The sequence below is a fragment of the Balaenoptera borealis genome (assembly GCF_965194805.1).
Source record: "Balaenoptera borealis genome assembly, chromosome: 1".
Lineage (NCBI taxonomy): Eukaryota > Metazoa > Chordata > Mammalia > Artiodactyla > Balaenopteridae > Balaenoptera > Balaenoptera borealis.
The window spans coordinates 43,864,895-43,888,932 of record NC_138860.1 but is presented as its reverse complement, the minus strand read 5'-3'; the positions used below and the strand labels follow the sequence as shown (position 1 = coordinate 43,888,932).

Genomic DNA, 24,038 nt, shown 5'->3' with positions numbered 1-24,038 from the left:
GCATTCCAGGCATAACTTCATGGAAAAAGACAAATCCACTGGGGCTGGGATACAGAGAGGTAGAGAGTGATACAATATGAGCTCGGAGAGGATGGTATAAGGGAGGCCAAAAGAAGGCCCATTTGAAGGATTCTGGTCTTATTCCTAAAGAAATGAAGGACAATTAGTGGATTTAAACTGGACAGTAACACAATCAGATTTGCATATGAAAAAGACCACTCTTTCATCTGGAGCAGAGAATGAAACAAAAGCAGTTAGTAGAAGGGGGAGCTATGGCGGTGGCTTGGATAAAGGTTATGGCTGTGTATAAACTCAAGACACATTCAGGGTGCAAGGCAATATGTCTTGGTGATAGGTGGGTATGGGGTTGAAGGAGAGACGATGACATCAAAGATGACTTGCCCAACCAAATGGACGGTGATGCCATTTGCTGAAATAGGTGACACCTAAGGAGGCCCAGGTCTGGGGAAAGATAATGAGAGTCTTAGTTATGCTGAGGTGGTGCCTTTGAGAAATGGAGATATCCAACTGGAGTTAGCTAGATGAATATGAAGCTCAGAGAGAAATCCAATCTGAGAGGGCAAAAGAAAAAGAATAAAGACCAGGCAGTGAGTCTTTGGTGAATGTACAGAAGTACTTTGGAAAAGAATGACAGATAAAAAGAAAACAAGCATAACACAGTGAACATATTTTATAATACTAATCCTAGGAAAATAACAAATGGTTTTATGAATATTAGAAATAGTAAAAACTGGGGCTTAGTGAACAAATGGTGTTGAGTCAAACAAAAGAGCAGAGTCAAAAGTCCTGGTTATTGGAACTAATCCCTGTCTTTTAGGAAGGGGTAGCTGAGATCTGGGAGGGGAAGTATCATGTGCGAAACAAAAGCTGTATAATCCTTTGAGGTGGGTGGGATGAAGGAGGCCCGTGGAGTTATGAAGATTTCCCCTTATTAAGATAGCCACAGTAAGTTACTGCCAAAAGTTTCTACCAAAAGTAACCAGGTTACTCCATGCCATCTCAGAACCAACAGATGAACATGTGCAAGACCAGTAAGTTTCTCTGGAAAAGAACATTTAAGTAAAGTCATGCTGAAGCAGAAATCATATATTAATTTTAATGCAGTTATGAGTATTCAAATAGAGACATCTTTTACTTTACACAAAAGCAAATTTATACTCACACTTTGGTAAGGAATGCAAACCACAAATAAGTTATGATTTCACTAGAACAGCAAACATTTTTTTTTTAAAGGAAAACAAAAATAGTCCTTAGGCATAAACAGCTATCTCAAGTCTTCAGAATGTCTAAATATTTTTTTCTGGTGTTCAATGTAAAATTTCTCTTAGTCTGAACTTCTGGCCTTCAGAATCAGTGAATTCTACAGATTTTTTGATACAAAGTTAGGTGGGATTTAGTCCTCCTTTTATGTCATATGTTCCTTAGAATTTGAGAAAAAGACCAAGCCTTACACCCTTCTCTCATTTTTTTTGACGGCCAAGACAAATTATTCAATTCCTTCTTGGCTTTAGAAGTTTCACTTTTTCCTGTATTGCAAGAGTGAAATAATATTGAAAAAAAAGGCAGTGTGACATGAACTATGGTAGCAAAGTACATAGATTTATGTAATAATAGAACTCCAAAACAGTCATTTTAAATGTACTAGTTGTAAGGTGGATAGAAAGCCTTGACTAGAACCCATGTCTAAGATTCCAGATCGGACAGTTCCTCATCCTTGCTGGGCTTGGTACTTTTTATTTTCCCAAATAGCCTTCAGGGCAAAACTACTCATTCTTAAACTGGTCCATTGAAAAAATAAACTCATAGACTATGTCAAACCTTTGTCAATATTCTCTCCACAAGAGGTAAACAAAATGAAACTTGAGAAAATAAAATTGATATAATACACGCACGTTTCCTTAGATTTTCCCCAATCTTAAGGATAATGCTGGGGATCAGTTTTAGGATATTTACTGAGTATCAAGGTGCCTGGGAATGAATAAATAAATTTATGTACGATACGGACAAGTCCAAATATTTGGGGTACGAGGTTTAGAAGATTAGTTGGCAACTACCTTCTTTAGGCTTCAACACTGCCAGGATGTTTGACTTTTCCTACAAAAAATATTCAGGTGCCCATGTTCGGCAGTCCAATTACTTCAGTGTCAAGACAAGGTCTAACAATGATTTAAGATATTGATTGATATAACATAATTTAATAGAAACCATCTTGAATTTATATGCTCTTTAAAATATCATATTTTAAAAGTGAAATTTCAGGATTTTACTTTTGATTAACAGCCACCAAGAAGAACATCTGCATGTATTTAACAAGGGTAGTAATACTGCATCAAAAATATTTCTTGAATACTGTGAACAAAGGAGCCACAAAAACTCAGCATGAAAAGTGAAGTTCTGGAGTTCTGCACAGCCAGAATCAGATCTAAGTCCTCAGCGGCAAGCAGGAGACTCAGAAAATGCCGACTTTAATTACAAACTTTATTTGTCAATACAATTCACAGTTTATACATGGTGCATTCCACCATATGAACTTTCAGAACAGTTATTGAGGAAATGGGTGTAGCTTTCCTTCTAAAAGAGCCTGACTTTCTAAAATTTTGGTTAGAATTTTTTAAGTTTATAAAAGTACCTTCAACAAGTTAACTGAATATTTACATTTCTAGCTTAAATTTAAATTTTGGAAAATAAGCATCTATTAAGTTTTTTTTTTTTAAGATCCTGGGTTTATTTTTTAAGACCCTAATCTGAATGCCACTTATTCAGATACACCCCTGACCCCCAAGAATAAAAGTAATGTTTTGCCATTATGTTTAGGGAAATCATTTTCTTTCTGCATTTTACAAATTATATTTACAATGTACAGCAGATCTGTGTATGAAAATAAAAGAAAGAGTAGCAATCTACTAGGTGCCTTTACTGAATTTCTTCTGAATCTTGAAAACATCCAAAGAGTTGCAAGATATAAAATTAAACTAAAGAGGATTAACAGCCTTTACTATCTTTAAAAAAAAAAAAAACTCTCAAGATTTAAATTGTGCTATAACAGCTTTTTCTCTAATGTCAGAGATGAATTATGCCTGCAATCTGCATTTTTCCATGTGCAAAATCACAGTGGTCCCAGTTTCAACTCCGCTCTCACACCCAGCCGCAACTCCAGAGGTACACCCACAGAAGGCTAGGACTGTGCCCAGCTCTGCCTCCTACATTTCCGCCCCTCATCTGGCGAAAGTCACCCAAGGAAAGAAAATCATATGAGCTTTTCATACATCAAAAAGCCAATAGATGCTGGCAGTACAATGTTTATTAGCAAATGCTTGTAACACATTGTTTTACTATCTTCTTTTCATCCAAATGGCAATTCACACCAACTGTCTAAATTCACCTTCAAGAATATCCATTTTTGTAGTTTTGTCAGATCATTTATGTATATATATGGAGATATATATATATATATATATATATATATATATATATATATATATATATGGCTTTTCTTCTTCCACCGTTAAAAGATGTATATATAGTTAGTCAAAAATGATAAATTTTAAATACTGCCAGGAAAAAAGGGACTGATTGAGAGCAGTCAATTTTACTGGCCTGGTAATAATTACACTGTATATATGTACCACTGGTACCTGAGTCAAATAAATACTCAGAGGGGCCGTCTTTGCACCTCATTTCTCTGCAGTGCCTTTAACGCTAGGGTTTCTGAGTGTTGCTTCAATGTCCATCTAATTTGGCATCTATTCCTTCTTCGGGCATCATCACTTCGGTCATTTTACACACTGTTTCCAGCAAGGTATGGTATTCAAACAGGAGTTGTGGGGTAAAGGACTGCGGAGTTGAGCCTAGGGGTGGGGCGGGGAAGGAGAAACCACACATTAGCTAGAGAGGTTCTGTTTCTTCGTAAGATAAGGCACTGACAGAAAATTTCTTAGGTAAAAGGCTGCAAAAGAATTTCTTGCCATTTACAAAAAGAAATGTTGTCATCCATAAATGGTCCATAATCTAGGCTCAGTTAGGTAGACCCTGAAAAGTTAAGGACTGATCCCTCAAAGCTACATTATCACCGGAAACACTTATAATTCATTCTGAGGCCTTTTGGCACACTTGGAAAAGAGAGAGGAAAACAGTCTGGGCACAAAAAGGCATCAGACATTGCTTGTTTTATTCCACTGGTCAAAGAAAGTGGACCATTCAACAAGAATCATCAAAAAGATAGTGCTGGCTCAGAATTCAAATTCTCTTGATGGTAGATGACCATGATAGGTGTATCTATTTTTTTTTTTTTTTCCTTTTTGGAGCTCATGCACAATTTAAAAAACGCTACCAACAACAGTCAAAAAGAGCATATAGAGGTCCTCACCTATGGCTATGCCTAGGGCTCTTCAAAGAGAGGGCTACTTAATGTTCTCAATAACAGCAATTTCCTCGCCTGCACAGTGTGGCGTCAATCCGTTCAAATAGATACTTTCAGTTTTCAGTAAGGGAGGCAAGACGTCCCTCTCGCTGGCGAGGTGGTTCACTGACAGGGTCCTCCTACAGGGAGTCAGCTCCTGGTTGTGGTTCCCAGCCAGTTCTGCAGAGAGCTTCCGCTTTATGGAGGTGGCACGCTGGAACTTGTCGTAAATCTCCACGCTCAGCCGCCTCCTGGTTTCCTTGAATTCGGCCGTGACATTGGCTGTCCACTCAGCAGCATGGGCTCTGAACTCTCCCACCTGGAACGTGCACGCAGAGAAAAGACAGAGAGACACCAACAGGACAGTCAATGTTTTGTGTGCTTTATCTTCTGATCACTGTATTTGGGGGTTCTAAAAAGAAGACCGTAGCCTTTTGTAATATGAGAGATCTGAGAATTGAGGTACTTAGGCAAGTTGTGAGGAACAAGCTTCCATTTTATATAGATATGACTCTAAAAATGAATCTGTGAGCTTAAACTCTATTAACCAAATTATATTAGAGGTACTAGACGCCCTTGTTTTTGGAGACAAATCCTGTCATTGAAACTTCTGATCAAAAGGCAATCTCTAACTTTTTAAAGCTCTGTTTCTTTTTTAATCTGTAATTTAAAGAAGTATTTGAATGTAGAGAAGGCAGTAAGACATAGGAGAAGCAGCAAGACAGAGTAAAACAGCCTGGAGTGTGAACCCAGGTGACCTGGTTGGTTCTCATAGCAGTGATGCTGTTTGCTCAGGATATAAACAGAGATTTTAGAGAGCAGAAATGGTGTGTGCAAGAACTTTGACTCCAACCCCACACTGGTCATTTAGGAATCCTCTATTTACTAAATAAGCAATAAAATATTTTGTTTCTGATTCCAGGGAAAGCAAATAAACAAGGCCTGGCAAGTTCATTTTGAGGCCCATTTGGAGAATGATTAAGTCCAAGGAATAGTTTCTCAATGAATGTTTGTGGAATTAGTGAAGTTAACCTGTCTGAGCTGCCATTTCCTCAGCTGTGGAACAGGCATCTTCACAGCACACACCTAGCAGGATGGCTGGGTAATGCACTTCAACTGCAAGAGCCTATCACTATATAGTTATCATTGTGGCCTTTGTTTGAGGTTGAATAAAAAGACATTGCCAAGTGCTAAGCATTTGCATAATGTTTTCTTCAACCTCTTTAAAATTATATCTGCACTTTAGTGACCTAAAATAGAATAATGACCCATCCCGCAGGAAACTTTATAATCTTTTTCTTAACCAACTAGAATTTAATAATCTAGGATATCTCTTAGAATAATCTCCTAACGTGGAACAAGTCCCCCATTCCCTATTGCTAGCACTTCTGCTCTCGGATTAGGGAGCTCCACGGAACTCAATTTTTAAGTGACATGGGCTCCTTTTAACCTGGCAAGCAAATAACTACTGCTTTGTTTTGTTTTATTTTACCTCTGTCGCTTTTTGTTTTAAATATTGATGTGCGAAATATAACTGATGGTTTCTACTATAGTCTGAACGTTGGTGTCTCCTGAAAATTCATATGTTGAAATACTAACTGCAAAGGTGATTATATTAGTAGGTGGGGCCTTAGGGAGGTGCTTAAGTCATGAAGTAAAGCCTTCATGAATGAGATCAGCACTCTTACAAAAGAGGTTCCAGAGAGATCCCTCACCCCTTCCACCATGTGAGGACACAGTAAGAAGGCTCTGTCTACAAACCAGGAAGAGAGTCCTCACTCTGTCATGCTGGCACTGTGATCTTGAATCTCTAGAACTGTGAGAAATAAATGCTGTTTATAAGATCCCCAGTGTGTGGTATTTTGTTATAGCAGCTTGATCGGACAAAGTCAGGTTCTAAATATTTATACTAAAAATCTGATTTATAAGAGCACATATGTATGTACATCTACTTCAACATGATGTATACATGCACTCGGATGGTCATAGATATAAATTTGTGTGTGTGTATGTGTGTGTATGGAAACTGTTCAAATATCCTTAGAAGGTGGCACATGGCAGACCAACTCTTCCTCATCCATCCATAATCACATACATGCACACATTTGATGATCTACTTTTATTTTATAAAGGTCTTTTATTTCCCACTTGTATTGACCTAGCAAGAAATAATTGCTTGTTTTCTGGGTCTGGTTCTGAAAAAAGCAAACTGGAAAAATGAGAACTTTGTGGCATGCATAACTGGCAAGATCAAGCATTCCTTAATCACTGAGGCAACTTAAAGGGAACTTTCAGGGAAAGAAGAGCTAAATTTATAGTGATTCAGCCTGAAGATTCTTACTGTTCCCATAAGGGACTGTGTCTACTGTACTTAGCTCTAAAAGCAATTATTGAATTTTTAATTCTGCTTTGGGGGGACTCTCTGGTTAGAAAAGTATAGGCAGTATCAATCAGTGGTAAAAAATGCTAAATCACTCCAAATGCACTTATAAATAAACCCTCCAACTGTTGATATTCTTCTTCTATTTACCTAGCTGTCTTTTTGATTAGACTAAGCATTCTTGAGTTCGGAGTCTATACTACATTCATTGGTGTATATAAAACATCTAGCGTCTGGAATAGAGAAGGCACTGAGTAGAAACTTGATGAATTGCATTGAATTAATAAGTAAATACTATCAAGAAAGTTTCGAAATAATATTTTAACATAAACAGTTAAGAGATTCAGTTGTTTCTCTACCAGTTCCAATTTAATTTTAAAGACGGAAAATTGCAGCCTGCTTAAAGATGGTGCACAAACACAAAGAGAAAACCTGATTAATATGGTTTTGAACCATACAGTTAATCATTGTCCAACATGTTATTAAATTCTTCTAGTTTACAGTACAAACAGATAATCCTGAGCTGTGTTAAATTTGCTGTTTAAAGTAAAACAGTAGGAGATCTTCAAGATGGCAGAGGAGTAAGATGTGGAGATCATCTTCTTCCCCACAAGTACATCAGAAATATATCTACATGTGGAACAACTCCTACAGAACACCTACTGAACACTGGCACAAGACCTCAGACTTCCCAAAAGGCAAGAAACTCCCCACATACCTCAGTAGGGCAAAAGAAAAAAGAAAAAACAGAGACAAAAGAATAGGGACGGGACCTGCACCAGTGGGAGGGAGCTGTGAAGGAGGAAAAGTTACCACACACTAGGAAGCCCCTTCACTGGCAGAGACGGGGTGGTGGGAGGAGCTTCAGAGACACAGAGGAGAGCACAGCAACAGGGGTGCAGAGGGCAAATTGGAGAGATTCCTGCACAGAGGATTGGTGTTGACCACCACTCACCAGCCTGAGAGGCTTGTCTGCTCACCCGCCAGGACAGGTGGGGGCTGGGAGCTGAGGCTCAGACTTCAGAGGTCAGATCCCAGGGAGAGGACTGGGGTTGGCTGCGTGAACACAGCCTGAAGGGGGCTAGTACGCCACAGCTAGCCAGCAGGGAGTCCAGAAAAAGTATGGACATGCCTAAGAGGCAAGAGACCATTGTTTCGGTGTGTGCGAGGAGAGGGGATTCAGAGCGCTGCCTAAACGAGCTCCAGAGATGGGCACGAGCTGCAATTATCCGCGCAGACACCAGAGGCAGGCATGAGACGCTAAGGCTGCTCCTGCAGCCACCAAGAAACCTGTGTGCAAGCACAGGTCACTATCCACACCTCCCCTCCCAGGAGCCTGTGCAACACGCCACTGCCAGGGTCCCATGATCCAGAGACAACTTCCCCAGGAGAACACACGGTGGGCCTCAGGCTGGTGCAATGTCACGCCAGCCTCGGCTGCTGCAGGCTCACCCCACATTCCGTACCCCTCCCTCCCCCCTGGCCTGAGTGAGCCAGAGCCCCCTAATCAGCTGTTACTTTAACCCCATCCTGTCTGAGTGAAGAACAGATGCTCTCACGTGACCTACATGCAGAGGCAGGTCCAAATCCAAAGCTGAACCCCGGGAGCTGTGCAAACAAAGAAGAGAAATGGAAATTTCTTCCAGCAGACTCAGGAGCAGAGGATTAAATCTCCACAATCAACTTGATGTACCCTGCATCACTGGAATACCTGAATAGACAACAAATTTTCCCAAAATTGAGGTGGTGGACTTTGGGAGCACTGTAGACTTGGGGTTTGCTTTCTGTATCTAATTTGTTTTGGTTTTATGTTTACCTTAGTTTACTATATAGAGTTTATTATCCTTGGTAGATTTGTTTATTGATTTGGTTGCTCTCTTCCTTTTATCTATATATAGATATATATATATATTTTTTCCCTTTTCTCTTTTTGTGAGTGTGTTTATGTATGCTTCTTTGTGTGATTTTGCCTGTACAGCTTTGCTTTTACCATTTGTCCTAGGATTCTGTCTGTCCGTTTTTGTTTTTCTTTTTGTTTTTCTTTTGTTTTTTAGTATACTTTTTAGCACTGGTTATCATTGGTGGATTTGTTTTTGGTTTGGTTGCTCTCTTCTTTCTTTTTTTTTTATTACTTTTTAATTTTTTTTTACTTTTAATAATTTTTTTAATTTAATAACTTAATTTTTTTCTTTCATTTTTTCGTTCATTTTGTCTCATTTTTCTTCTGAGCTGTGTGGCTGACAGGGTCTTGGTGCTCCAGCCAGGTGTCAGGCCTGTGCCACTGGGGTGGGAGAGCCGAGTTCAGGACACTGGTCCACCAGAGACCTCTCAGCTCCACATAATATCAAATGGCAAAAGCTCTCCCAGAGATCTCCATCTCAACGTTAAGACCTAGCTCCACTCAACAACCAGCAAGCTACAGTGCTGGACACCCTATGCCAAACAACTAGCAAGACAGGAACACAAACCCACCCATTAGCAGAGACGCTGCCTAAAATCATAATAAGGTCACAGGCACCCCAAAACACACCACCGGACGCAGTCCTGCCCACCAGAAAGAAAAGATCCAGCCTCATCCACCAGAACACAGGCCCCAGTTCCCTCCACCAGGAAGCCTACACAATCCACTAAACCAACCTTAGGCACTGAGGGCAGACACCATAAACAACGGGAATTACAAAATGGCAGCCTGCGAAAAGGAGACCCCAAACACAGTAAGTTAATCAAAATGAGAAGACAGAGAAAAACACAACAGATGAAGGAGCAAGGTAAAAACCCATCAGACCAAAACAAATGAAGAGGAAATAGGCAGTCCACCTGAAAAAGAATTCAGAGTAATGAGAGTAAAGATGATCCAAAATCTTGGAAATAGAATGGAGAAAATACAAGAAACATTTAACAAGGACCTAGAAGAATTAAAGAGCAAACAAACAATGATGAATAACACAATAAATGAAATTTTAAATTCTCTAGAAGGAATCAATAGCAGAATAAATGAGGCAGAAGAACAGATAAGTGACCTGGAAGATAAAATAGTGGAAATAACTCCTGCAGAACAGAATAAAGAAAAAAGAATGAAAAGAATTCAGGACAGCTCAGAGACCTCTGGGACAACATTAAACGCACCAACATTCGAATTATAGGGGTCCCAGAAGAAGAAGAGAAAAAGAAAGGGACTGAGAAGATATTTGAAGAGATTATAGTTGAAAACTTCCATAACATGGGAAAGGAGATAATCAAGCCCAGGAAGCACAGAGAGTTCCATACAGGATAAATCCAAGGAGAAACACGCCGAGACACAAATTAATCAAACTATCAAAAATTAAATACAAAGAAAAAATATTAAATGCAGCAAGGGAAAAGAAAATAATAACATACAAGGGAATTCCCATAAGGTTAACAGCTGATCTTTCAGCAGAAACTCTGCAAGCCAAAAGGGAGTGGCAGGACATATTTAAAGGGATGAAAGGGAAAAACCTACAACCAAGATTACTCTACCCAGCAAGGATCTCCTTCAGATTTGACAGAGAAATTAAAATCTTTACAGACAAGCAAAAGCTAAGAGAATTCAGCACCAACAAACCAGCTTACAACAAATGCTGAAGGAACTTCTCTAAGTGGGAAACACAAGAGAAGGAAAAGACCTACCATAACAAACCCAAAACAATTAAGAAAATGGTAATAGGAACATACATATCGATAATTACCTTAAATGTAAATGGATTAAATGCTCCCACCAAAAGACAAAGACTGGCTGAATGGATACAAAAACAAGACCCATACATATGCTGTCTACAAGAGACCCACTTCAGACCTAGGGACACATACAGACTGGAAGTGGGGGGATGGAAAAAGATATTCCATGCAAATGGAAATCAAAAGAAAGCTGGAGTAGCAATTCTCATACCAGAAAAAATAGACTTTAAAACAAAGACTATTACAATAGACAAAGAAGAACACTACATAATGATGAAGGGATCAATCCAAGAAGAAGATATAACAATTTTAAATATTTATGCACCCAACATAGGAGCACCTCAATACCTAAGGCAAATGCTAAGAGTCATAAAAGGGGAAATCGACAGTAACACAATCATAGTAGGGGACTTTAACACCCCACTTTCACCAATGGACAGATCATCCAAATGAAAATAAATAAGGAAACACAAGCTTTAAATGATACATTAAACAAGATGGACTTAATTGATATTTATAGGACATTCCATCCAAAAACAACAGAATACACTTTCTTCTCAAGTGCTCATGGAACATTCTCCAGGATAGATCATATCTTGGGTCACAAATCAAACCTTGGTAAATATAAGAAAATTTAAATCATATCAAGTATCTTTTCCAACCACAACGCTATGAGACTAAATATCAATTACAGGAAAAACTCTGTAAAAAATACAAACACATGGAGACTAAACAACGCACTACTAAACAGCCAAGAGATCACTGAAGAAATCAAAGAGGAAATCAAAAAATACCTAGAAACAAATGACAATGAAAACAGGATGACTGAAAACCTATGGGATGCTGCAAAAGCGGTTCTAAAAGGGAAGTTTATAGCAAAACAATCCTACCTCAAGAGACAGGAGACAACTCAAATAAACAACCTAACCTTACACCTAAAGCAATTAGAGAAAGAAGAACCAAAAAAACCCCAAAGTTAAGGAAAGAAATCATAAAGATCAGATCAGAAATAAATGAAAAAGAAATGAAGGAAATAATAGCAAAGGTCAATAAAACTAAAAGCTGGTTCTTTGAGAAGATAAACAAAATTGATAAACCATTAGCCAGACTCATCAAGAAAAAAAGGGAGAAAACTCAGATCAATAGAATTAGAAATGAAAAAGGAGAAGTAACAACAGACACTGCAGAAATACAACGGATCATGAGAGATTACTACAAGCAACTATATGCCAGTAAAATGGACAACCTGGAAGAAATGGACACATTCTTAGAAAAGCACAACCTTCTGAGACTGAACCAGGAAGAAATAGAAAATATAAACAGACCAATCACAAGCACTGAAATTGAGACTGTGATTAAAAATCTTCCAACAAACAAAAGCCCAGGACCAGATGGCTTCATAGGCGAATTCTATCAAACATTTAGAGAAGAGCTAACACCTATCCTTCTCAAACTCTTCCAAAATATAGCAGAGGGAGGATCACTCCCAAACTCATTCTACGAGGCCACAATCACCCTGATACCAAAACCAGACAAAGATGTCACAAAGAAAGAAAACTACAGGCCAATATCACTGATGAACATAGATGCAAAATTCCTCAACAAAATACTAGCAAACAGAATCCAACAGCACATTAAAAGGGTCATACAACATGATCAAGTGGGGTTTATCCCAGGAATGCAAGGATTCTTCAATATACGCAAATCAATCAATATACGCAAATCAATCAATCAACAAATGAAGGAGAAAAACCATATGATCATCTCAATAGATGGAGGAAAATCTTTCAACAAAATTCAACACCAATTTATGATAAAAACCCTCCAGAAAGTACACATAGAGGGAACTTACCTCAACATAATAAAGGCCATATATGGCAAACCCGCAGCCAACATCATTCTCAGTGGTGAAAAACTGAAACCACTTCCTCTAAGATTGGGAACAAGACAAGGTTGTCCACTCTCACCACTAATATTCAACATTGTTTTGGAAGTTTTAGCCAGAGCAATCAGAGAAGAAAAAGAAATAAAAGGAATCCAAATCGGAAAAGAAGTAAAGCTGTCACTGTTTGCAGATAACATGATACTATACATAGAGGATCCTAAAGATGCTACCAGAAAACTACTAGAGCTAATCAATGAATTTGGTAAAGTAGCAGGGTACAAAATTAATGCACAGAAATCTCTTGCATTCCTATACAGTAATGATGAAAAATCTGAAAGAGAAATTAAGGAAACACTCCCATTTACCATTGCAACAGAAAGAATAAAATACCTAGGAATAAATCTACCTAAGGAGACAAAAGACCTGTATGCAGAAAACTATAAGAGACTGATGAAAGAAATTAAAGATGATACAATCAGATGGAGAGATATACCATGTTCTTGGATTGGAAGAATCAACATTGTGGAAATGACTATACTACCAAAAGCAATCTACAGATTCAATGCAATCCCTATCAAACTAACAATGGCATTTTTCACAGAACTAGAACAAAATATTTCGCAATTTGTATGGAAACACAAAAGACCCTGAATAGCCAAAGAAATCTTGAGAAAGAAAAATGGAGCTGGAGGAATCAGGCTCCCAGACTTCAGACTCTAACACAAAGCTACAGTAATCAAGATAGTATGGTACTGGCACAAAAACAGAAATATAGATCAATGGAACAGGAAAGAAAGCCCAGAAATAAACCCACACACATATGGTCACCTTATTTTTGATAAAGGAGGCAAGAATATACCATGGAGAAAAGACAGTCTCTTCAATAAGTGGTGCTGGGAAAACTGGACAGGTACATGTAAAAGAATGAAATTAGAACACTCCCTAACACCATACACAAAAAGAAACTCAAAATGGATTAAGGACCTAAATTTAAGGCCAGACAGTATAAAACTCTTAGAGGAAAACACAGGCAGAATACTCTATGACATAAATCACAGCAAGATCCTTTTTGACCCACCTCCTAGAGAAATGGAAATAAAACCAAAAATAAACAAATGGGACCTAATGAAACTTAAAAGCTTTTGCACAGCAAAGGAAACCATAAACGAGACAAAAAGACAACCCTCAGAATGGGGGAAAATATTTACAAATGAAGCAAGTGACAAAGGATTAATCTCCAAAATTTACAAGCAGCTCATGCAGCTCAATATCAAAAAAAACAAACAACCCAATCCAAAAATGGGCAGAAGACCTAAACAGACATTTCTCCAAAGAAGATATACACATTGCCAACAAACACATGAAGGGACGCTCAACATCACTAATCATCAGAGAAATGCAAATCAAAACTACAATGAGGTATCACCTCACACCAGTCAGAATGGCCATCACCAAAAAATCTACAAACAATATATGCTGGAGAGGGTGTGGAGAAAAGGGAACCCTCTTGCACTGTTGGTGGGAATGTAAATTGATACAGCCACTATGGAGGACAGTATGGAGGTTCCTTAAAAAACTAAAAATAGACCTACCATATGACCCAGCAATCCCACTCCTGGGCATATACCCTAAGAAAACCATAATTCAAAAAGAGTTCTGTACCATAATGTTCATGGCAGCTCTATTTACAATAGCCAGGACATGGAAGCAACCTAAGTGTTCATCAACAGATGAATGGATAAAGATGTGGCACATATATACAATGGAATATTACTCAGCCATAAAAAGAAACGAAATTGAGTTATTTATAGTGAGATGGATGGACATACAGTCTGTCATACACAGTGAACTCAGTCTGAAAGAGAAAAACAAATACTGTATGCTACCACATGTATATCAATCAAAAAAAAAAAAGGTTCAGAAGAACCTAGGGGCAGGACCGGAATAAAGATGCAGACATGAAGAATGGACTTTAGCGCACAGGGAGTGGGAACGGTAAGCTGGGACGAAGTGAAAGTGTGGCATGGACATATATACACTACCAAATGTAAAATAGGTAGCTAGTGGGAAGCAGCCACATAGCACAGGGAGATCAGCTCGGTGCTTTGTGACCACCTAGAGGGGTGGGATAGGGAGGAGATATGGGGATATATGTATATGTATAGCTGATTCACTTTGTTATAAAGCAGAAACTAACACACCATTGTAAAGCAATTATACTCCAATAAAGATGTTAAAAAAATAAAATAAAATAAAACAGTAATTATTGATGAAAAACTAAACATTTCCTCTGAGTTTTACTCCCACTTTACCAATGATTTTATTAAAGAGGAATTAATCTGTTCCATTTGAGAATTCATAATTTTCTAAGTGTAAAAAGGACAAATACTAATATACTGTTTTCTATGATGAGCTTATCTTAGTAGTAAGGTTAATAGTATAAAGGGAACAGCTAAGAATCTACATTTTTGTTTAAATAAATGTCTGTGAAAAGTATAAGAATCAACTACTATATTCAATCTCCTCCTATATACAAGTGGGTAATGAGAAATAATCACTTACTTAAAGGACATCCATCTGAGTAAGCCCCTCAATCATGCCTCAATTCTGGAGGCACTGTCAGAACTGATGGACCTAAAATTAGGTCTATTATTTTTTTTAATTGATTTTTATTGGTATAGTTGATTTACAATGTTGTTAGTTTCTGCTGTACAGCTAAGTGAATCAGTTATACATATACATATATCCAGTCTTTTTTTAGATTCTTTTCCCATATAGGTCATTACAGAGTACTGAGTAGAGTTCCCTGTGCTACACAGTAGGTTCTTATTAGTTATCTGTTTTATATATCATAGTGTGTATATGTCAATTGCAAACTCCCAATTTATCCCTCCCCCCTTCCCCCTTGGTAACCATAAGTTTGTTTTCTACATCTGTGACTCTATTTCTGTTTTGTTAATAATTTCATTTGTACCATTTCTTTAAGATTCCACATATAAGCGAAATCATGTGATATTTGTCTTTCTCTGTTGACTTACTTCACTCAGTATGACAATCTCTAGGTCCATCCATGTTGCTGCAAATGGCATTATTTCATTCTTTTTATGGCTGAGTAATATTCCATTGAATATATGTACCACATCTTCTTTACCCATTCCTCTGTTGATGGACATTTAGGTTGCTTCCACGTCTTGGCTATTGTAAATAGTGCTGCAACGAACACTGGGGTCATGTATTTTTTTGAATTATGGTTTTCTCCACATATATGCCCAGGAGTGGGATTGCTGGATCATATGGTAACTCTATTTTTAGTTTTTCAAGGAACCTCCATACTGTTCTCCATAGTGGCTGCACCAATTTACATTCCCACCAACAGTGTAGGAGGGTTCCCTTTTATCCACACCCTCTCCAGCATTTATTGTTTGTAGATTTTTTGATGATGGCCATTCTGACTGGTGTGAGGTGATACCTCATTGTAGTTTTGATTTGCCTTTCTCTAATAATTAGTGAAGTTGAGCCTCTTTTCATGTGCTTTTTAGCTATCTGTATATCTTCTTTGGAGAAATGTTTCTTTAGGTCTTCTGCCCATTTTTGATTGTGTTGTTTGCTTTTTTGATATTGAGTGCATGAGCTGTTTGTATATTTTGGAGATCAACCACTTGCTGAATTGCTTCCATTAGCTTTGTTTTGGTTACCAAACTTTTACCTCCAGAAAGGCCACTGACCTTCATAGGATCTGCCTCCCCTTTTCTTTGGTAATGGTCTTCTCATATTTTTATCTTAAAAATATCTTATTAGATGTGGTGTGTGTGTGTGTGTGTGTGTGTGTGTGTGTGTGTGTGTGTATACACATATACATATATACACACATATATGTGTACATGTATATACATATATACACACATATATACAATGGAATATTACTCAGCCATAAAAATGAACTAAATAATGCTATTTTCAGCAATATGAATGGACCTAGAGGTTATTATGCTAAGTAAGCCAAAGACAAATATCAAATGATATTGCTTATAAGTGAAATCTTAAAAAATGATACAAATGAACTTATTTACAAAACAGAAATAGACCCATAGACATAGAAAACAAGAAGGTGGGAAGGATAAATTAGGAGTTTGGGATTAACAGATACACACTACTATATATGAAATAGATAACCAACAAGGACTTATTATATAGCACAGGGAATTATACTCAATATTTTATAATAACCTATAAAAGAAAAGAATCTGAAAAAGGATATATATATATATATGTATAACTGGATCACTTTGCTGTACACCTGAAACTAACACAAACATTGTAAATCAACTATACGTCAATAAAAAATCTTCTTATTGTTAATAATAATAGACTTTGCTTATCCAAAATTCAAATGTTAATACATTTATTTGCTAATTTTCTATCTCCTCCAATTAGGATGTAAGTTCTATGAATATCCTCAGCACCTAGACAGTTCCTGGTATGTAGCTGACTTCTAAGACATACCTGTAAAATGAATGAATATATGCCCCCAAATTCATGTTCTCTGTAATCTCACATCTCAATGATAACAATGAGGCACAGTGTAGCACACATACTGCCACTTGTTTTTCTCTGTGCTAACCTTACTTTATTCCTCCTCCATTTTGATGATTATTAATATTTTTGCAAAAATGGTCTTACATTAACCACATTGTTTTGCAAATGGCTTTTTTTCCCACTTAACCAATTTTAGTCATTTTTCCCATTTAGTACTCATTATACTACCTTGTAGTTTCTACCAGCTGCCTAGAATTCCACAGGATGATGTGGCATGCCCGTATTGATGAATATGGATTTGGTTTTTGTTTGTTTGTTTTTGCTACGGAAAATAATACTTCAGTGAACATTCTTATAACCATACCTTTGCTGATGTGTTCAAGTATTACTAGAAGTGGAAACACTGGGTCAAAAGACATGTATATTTTCAGATTTTGAGGACACTGTGAAATTTCCATCTAATCCCTACTGTTTTCAGACTCTGGGCTCCCAGTCACCCCACTATTTCCTCTTTCTGCACACTTAGGGAACCTCTGTCTTTCACAGCAAAAAGCACTAGATCATGGCACCTGCATAGAAAATTCTTTAGAAATTTTAATCATCTCTCTATTGCGATTTGAAATTTAACTGGTCATGATAAATTGGAGGAAGAATGAAAACCTTCCTTAGACTTGATCTGATTTTTCTCCAGACGCAGGTTTCACGAAGTCACCATGATCTCTCAGGTTGCACTAATGACACACACACAGCTTTCTGTAGAGCCAGGTGTTTCCACAAATTAGTGATTCCTGCAAATTAGGAAAAGGCTAAATGCAAGGAAAGCTCAGAATTGTCTTAATCCATAACTCTTTACTTTCTTATCTTTAACTGCACTCAAGCTCTGGCAGAGGCTGGTAGAATACCACTTTTGGGGACATTTTTTTTTTTCTAATTTCTCTGGAGTTTCCAAGGGTGGAAAGGCAATCTCTGGAGGTCATAAGGCTGCAGCTGAAAATGTCAGAAAACAGAGGGAAGAGGGGTTAGCAGGAGGTGGGAAGAAGCCTCCAGTTCCAGCTCTGTCACTTACCTGTGTGCCTACAGGCAAGCAATTTAACCTTTTTTGAGTTTCAGATTCCTTATCTATAAAATAAGGTCATAACAATCTATTTCACAGGAGAAACAAGTATTGTGTGTGTGCATGTGTGTGTGTGTGTGTGTGTGTGTGTACATGTGTGGGGGTCTGTGTTCTTAAAATATAAAGGACTACACAATTAGTAATTATGATGATGAGGCTGGTGACAATGATATGGCTTGCCAAAGGTACTTAAAGAGCTTACAGGAGAATACCAGATACAGAATAAGTGATATAAAATTGAAAAAATGGGACACTTCTCCCTGGAATATAACTCACAGGTTCTAGGCACCCAGTGGCAGCATGGCCTGAGGTCTCTGAAATTCTCACCAGAAGTGCTACAGATTGCCTAAACTCAGAGTTCTGGAGATCTTTAAAGCATGAGGTGTTTTGAGAATGTTGAAGACATACATAAAAAATACAGCTGAACAATCATCCTGGCCAGATACGTTGAATGATGTATTTCATCAGTCAAATGAAGGTCAACGCAAGACAGTGTTCATGTTTACTCATTATTACAACTGGAATAATACTGTAAAATATAATAATGAATTCATTGTACCACTCAATAAACATATATAACTCATAATAAAAAGGATTCTCATTATTAATACAGGTCTATGTAATGAGACTGAGTAAAATCTTGTATGCATAGATAGTGCCTACTATGTGCTAGGCATTGCTCTTTTAAAAATATTAACTTATTTAATCTTTACAACAACTCTCTGGGGAAGATTCTATTTTTCACAGAAGAAACTGAGACTAGAGAGGTTAAAAAACTTAAGACACACAATGCATATGTGGTAGAGCCAGGAGCCAGGAGCCAGGATTCAAACCTGGAGGTTTAACTACGACATATTATTTTTCCTCACCAGTAAAATCTTATTAACTCTAAAGACTAAATATCTTTAGGAGGAGTGCAAGGCAAATTCACATTATGTGGAAATCCACCCTATAGCAGGTTATATTAGGGTGAGGATCCACTGCCATAGTTTCCTAAACATACTGGAAAGAATGAAAATTTACTCATAAAAATATGCACTAGGACTACTTATCTAAATCAATAATGCTATCTATTCCCTCTCTATTGTGCCTTATTTTTCTACTATTCTTCATGATACAAGACTTTAAGAACATAGCCACTCAAACTCAAAGCTTGAAAAAAAAAGAAAAAAAAAGAGAAAAATAAAGAAGAGTCCCTCAAAAACTAGACCAAGGCCATCAAAGTAAAGAATTATTTATTCCCATTTCTTAAAAAAATTCATGACCTTAGGGAATTGCCTATACCAATGTAGTCATTATTCATCAAATAGCACATAGTATCCTAAAGTACAGACGCGTATCTTTGAATGGTGATAAAACTGTATATTCAAACTCTGAAGGTGCTTTTTTGTTTTCTAAGGCATTAAAAAATAAGGTCCAGAGAGCATCAAATTTATATAAGTAAATATTTTTCTCAATTGAAACATTAATGCTTGTGGATAATTAAAATGAATCCTTATGCATTAAAACATGTTTGTTTTGTTGGATTTAAAAAAAAAATCTTTCAACAGTTTATTCAAATAGCATGTCATCTCCCTAAAACTAAGCAAATCTACACCACTTAGCAATAACAAAGCTGAGGACACCAAAGTGAGCAGAAATAGCTCCTAAAGGATCACCATGAATGTGATGGTGATAGCTCATGGACTTGACTCAAAGAAGAGGTCTTCCTCTGTATTCCATGTATTCTTAACTTTCACATAATTCTCACAGCCCAGTGATCTGATTTACAAGAAAAGGAAGAAAATGGAGTGCCACAAACAGTCGCTTGCCTTCTAAACACTACTGGAAATGCTCTCGTCCTTGTCACTAAATTCAGTGCACCATTCTCTGTCCTTCTTTTGCCTGATCTTTACAGCTGCAAATGGCATTGATGATGACTCCCAATCAGTCTTTGCTCTTAATTTCCAAATCAGTACATTTTCATGGTGGCTTTTTTTTTTTAACCATTCAAGTTAATTATTTTCCATCAACCTCATGGGATCGTTTTCTTTCACCCTCCTCTTCACTACCTTTGTCCCTCAGGCTTCTATTCTACTCATTTTCCCTGGATAACCATATCCCTTCAATTATTTCTATTACTGTGTATTTGCTGATGACTCTCAAATACATATTTCTAGGTCAAGTCTCCCTACTGAATTCTCTATCTATACAACTGACTGCTTATGAAACATCTTCACTTAAGATGACTCCTGGCCATCTCAAGCTCAGCACTTCTCCAAATGAAATCCTTTAACTTCTTAAACCTATTCTTACTTAATTTTTTTTATCACAATGAATAACACCATTAACCACTAAGTTTCCCAAGTGGAACTTCAGTATAATCCTTTATTCTTCCTCTCACCCAATCTTATCAAATCAACCCAAAGTCTTGCTGATTTACCTTTTTTCTCTCAATTCCTTTCACTTCTCTCCATTCCCATTGCTAAAACTATAGTCCAGTCCACCATTTTGTCTCATCTATATTATTTCAGCAGCTTCCTAACCAGTCTTGCTGACTTAAGTCCATCTCCCGTAAATGCATTCACACAGCAGCCAGAGTGCCCCTTAATAAACATAAATCAATCAAGTATTTTCCACTGCATAAAACTATTCAATTGATTCCCATTTCACTTAGTCCAAACTCTTTAAAGTGGCTCATATGTTCTAGGGCTTACCTACTGTTTCAGCTTCATTTCTAACCCCCAACCCTCTCAAAGTCTACTCTTGGGGCCCATACTGAACATTTCTTTTATTTCCTCAAATACGCCACTTTTTCTTTTCCTTCCTTCCTTCATTAGTTATTATTTGCTCTGTCCAGAATACTGATTCCATTTCCTTCTCTGGGATATTTTTTACTCATCCTAAATTAGACATCCTTATGGAGCCATTTCCTGATCCCCTAGACAACATCAGGATCACTTGATATTTGTAGCTACGTCATCCTGTACTTCCCTAGCATTACTCTCATCACAAACTTATTACAACGATTAGTTTAAATGTCTTCATGGTAATAGAAAGGATTTGTCTGCCATGTCCCATTCGGTATTCTCAGAACCTAGAAGAGTGTACGTGTGGGAATTCAATAAGCATTTGTTAGACAAATGAATGAATGGCTGGCAAATCAATCATGTTTTGGGTACATACTCCAGTAAAAAGAGTCTGCTTCTTAGTTGACTCTGCTGGGATAATCTTGTTTCTCTCTGGAGGGAGACTTGGCCAGGCCTATTTATAGTAAAGGTTCAAAGTATGTTTCCTCAAGGGTTTTAGTCTTTGCAGAGCCTCCTCAGCATTCTAAGAAGCCTGTGATGCTACTAATGCCTCATCTCACGGTGAAGAACATCATGCCTCTTGTATAGACCCCTTAAATCAAACTTCCTTTTCTTTCCCTTCTCCTTACCAGCTCCTTAACCTTTGCCATTGTTCTTACAACTCTGCATGACAATACCTGAATAGGCTATCCCAGAACCTGGGCTTCCCCATCCTTACTGGATGTAACCTTTTAAAACTTAAAGAAGGTTTAACCCTTTCACTTTAGAAGAATCACTAACATCTTCATCACCAACTAGGAACACTTATTAAGCATCTGATAGCTTTTCAATGTAGCAAAATCTCATGGTTACAGAGGCCCAGTATTTTCCTTCCCAATAGTGATTCCAAACCCAAATTTAAGGCAATTTTCCTTAATCAGATAAGATCAATAGGATGGCCTAAGAAAGATGAAAGTTCACTATCTTAGAAACTTGCAATTTAGGAAGTTTACAGGAAGCTCATTTGTAACCATAAGGAGTATTTATCACTCCATTGATCCACTTAACCAACTACATAGCAGATTCCTTACCGCTAAGGATCAATGCCCGATTTCTTATCAAGCTCACCCTTACTTCCCACCCACTCCACATTGCACAATCTTGGACAGTGCTTTGAGTAGAGTCATTTAATAAAATAAGTTTGGTCTTCCCAACGAGATGGTAATGACAGTGACTATGCATCCTATTTATTTCTTCTCATTAAAGTACCCAACATGGTAATTTGAATAATGTAGATTCCCACATCCTTTCTGACTAACTAATGAGAAATCTGTTACCACTGACTGACAGCACTCTCCCTGCACAAACACTCTCAGGGCCTTTATATGAAGCTGATATTTGCCTAAGTTCTATTTCAGTGTGTTTTGGTATAGCCTGAAGAGAAAGCAATTTATAAATCGATTTTAATAATCACTAAAATGTTCATATCCTCAGATAAAAGTCAGTAATTCATAGAAATTTAACCTGGGAGAGGAGGAGCTTCAAGATGGCGGAAGAGTAAGACGCAGTCCTGCCCACCAGAAAGACAAGATCCACCGGAACACAGGCACGAGTCTCCTCTACTGGGAAGCCTACACAACCCCCTGAACCAACCTTAGCCACTGGGGACAGACACCAAAAACAATGGAAAGTACGAATCTGCAGCCTGTGAAAAGGAGACCCCAAACACAGTAAGTTAAGCAAAATGAGAAGACAGAGAAACACACAGCAGATGAAGCGGCAAGGCAAAAACCCACCAGACATAAAAAATGAAGAGGAAATAGGCAGTCTACCTGAAAAAGAATTCAGAATAATAAGAGTAAAGGTGATCCAAAATCGTGGAAATAGAATGGAGAAAATACAAGAAACGTTTAACAAGGACCTAGAAGAACTAAAGAGCAAACAAACAGAGATGAACAACACAATAAATGAAATTAAAAATTCTCTAGAAGGGATCAATAGCAGAATAACTGAGGCAGAAGAACGGATAAGTGACCTGGAAGATAAAATAGTGGAAATGACGACTGCAGAGCAGAGTAAAGAAAAAAGAATGAAAAGAATTGAGGACAGTCTCAGAGACCTCTGGGACAATATTAAACGAACCAACATTCGAATTATAGGGGTCCCAGAATAAGAAGAGAAAAAGAAAGTGACTGAGAAAATATTTGAAGACATTAGAGTTGAAAACTTCCCTAATATGGGAAAGGAAATAGTTAATCAAGTCCAGGAAGCACAGACAGTCCCATACAAGATAAATCCAAGGAGAAACACGCCAAGACACATATTAATCAAACTATCAAAAATTAAATACAAAGAAAAAATATTAAAAGCAGCAAGGGAAAGAAAATAATAATATACAAGAGAATCCCCATAAGGTTAACAGCTGATCTTTCAGTAGAAACTCTGCAAGCCAGAAGGGAGTGGCAGGACATATTTAAAGTGATGAAAGAGAAAAACCTACAACCAAGATTAGTCTACCCAGCAAGGATCTCATTCAGATTCGACAGAGAAATTAAAAGCTTTACAGACAAGCAAAAGCTAAGAAAATTCAGCACCACCAAACCAGCTTTACAAAAAATGCTAAAGGAACTTCTCTAGGCAGGAAACACAAGAGAAGGAAAAGACCTACAATAATAAACCCAAAACAATTAAGAAAATGGTAATAGGAACATACATATCGATAATTACCTTAAATGTAAATGGATTAAATGCTCCAACCAAAAGACATAGACTGGCTGAATGTATACAAAAACAAGAACCATATATATGCTGTCTACAAGAGACCCACTTCCCACCTAGGGACACATACAGACTGAAAGTGAGGGGATGGAAAAAGATATTCCATGCAAATGGAAATCAAAAGAAAGCTGGGGTAGCAATTCTCATATCAGACAAAATAGACTTTAAAACAAAGACTATTACAAGAGACAAAGAAGGATACTACATAATGATGAAGGGATCAATCCAAGAAGAAGATATAACAATTGTAAATATTTATGCACCCAACATAGGAGCACCTCAATACATAAGGCAAATACTAACAACCATAAAAGGGGAAATCGACAGTAACAGAATCATAGTAGGGGACTATAACACCCCACTTTCACCAATGGACAGATCATCCAAAATGAAAATAAATAAGGAAACACAAGCTTTAAATGATACATTAAACAAGATGGACTTAATTGATATTTATAGGA

The 24,038-nt window shown here is 37.4% G+C and overlaps 1 protein-coding gene across 7 annotated transcripts in view; it reads right to left on the bottom strand.

The window, feature by feature from the left end:
* Positions 1–2,482: 2,482 nt before the first annotated feature.
* Positions 2,483–24,038, bottom strand: part of KCNK2 (potassium two pore domain channel subfamily K member 2) — a 243,378-nt gene continuing 221,822 nt past the window's right edge. For all 7 annotated transcript variants that reach the window (XM_082401937.1, XM_082401939.1, XM_082401935.1 and 4 more), the window contains 2 exons: positions 4,388–4,739; positions 2,483–3,869 (listed from right to left, as the gene is read on the bottom strand). In XM_082401937.1, the coding sequence (XP_082258063.1) occupies positions 4,422–4,739 (318 nt within the window). In that variant the 3' untranslated portion in view covers positions 2,483–3,869; positions 4,388–4,421. The remainder of the gene's footprint in view (positions 3,870–4,387; positions 4,740–24,038) is intronic.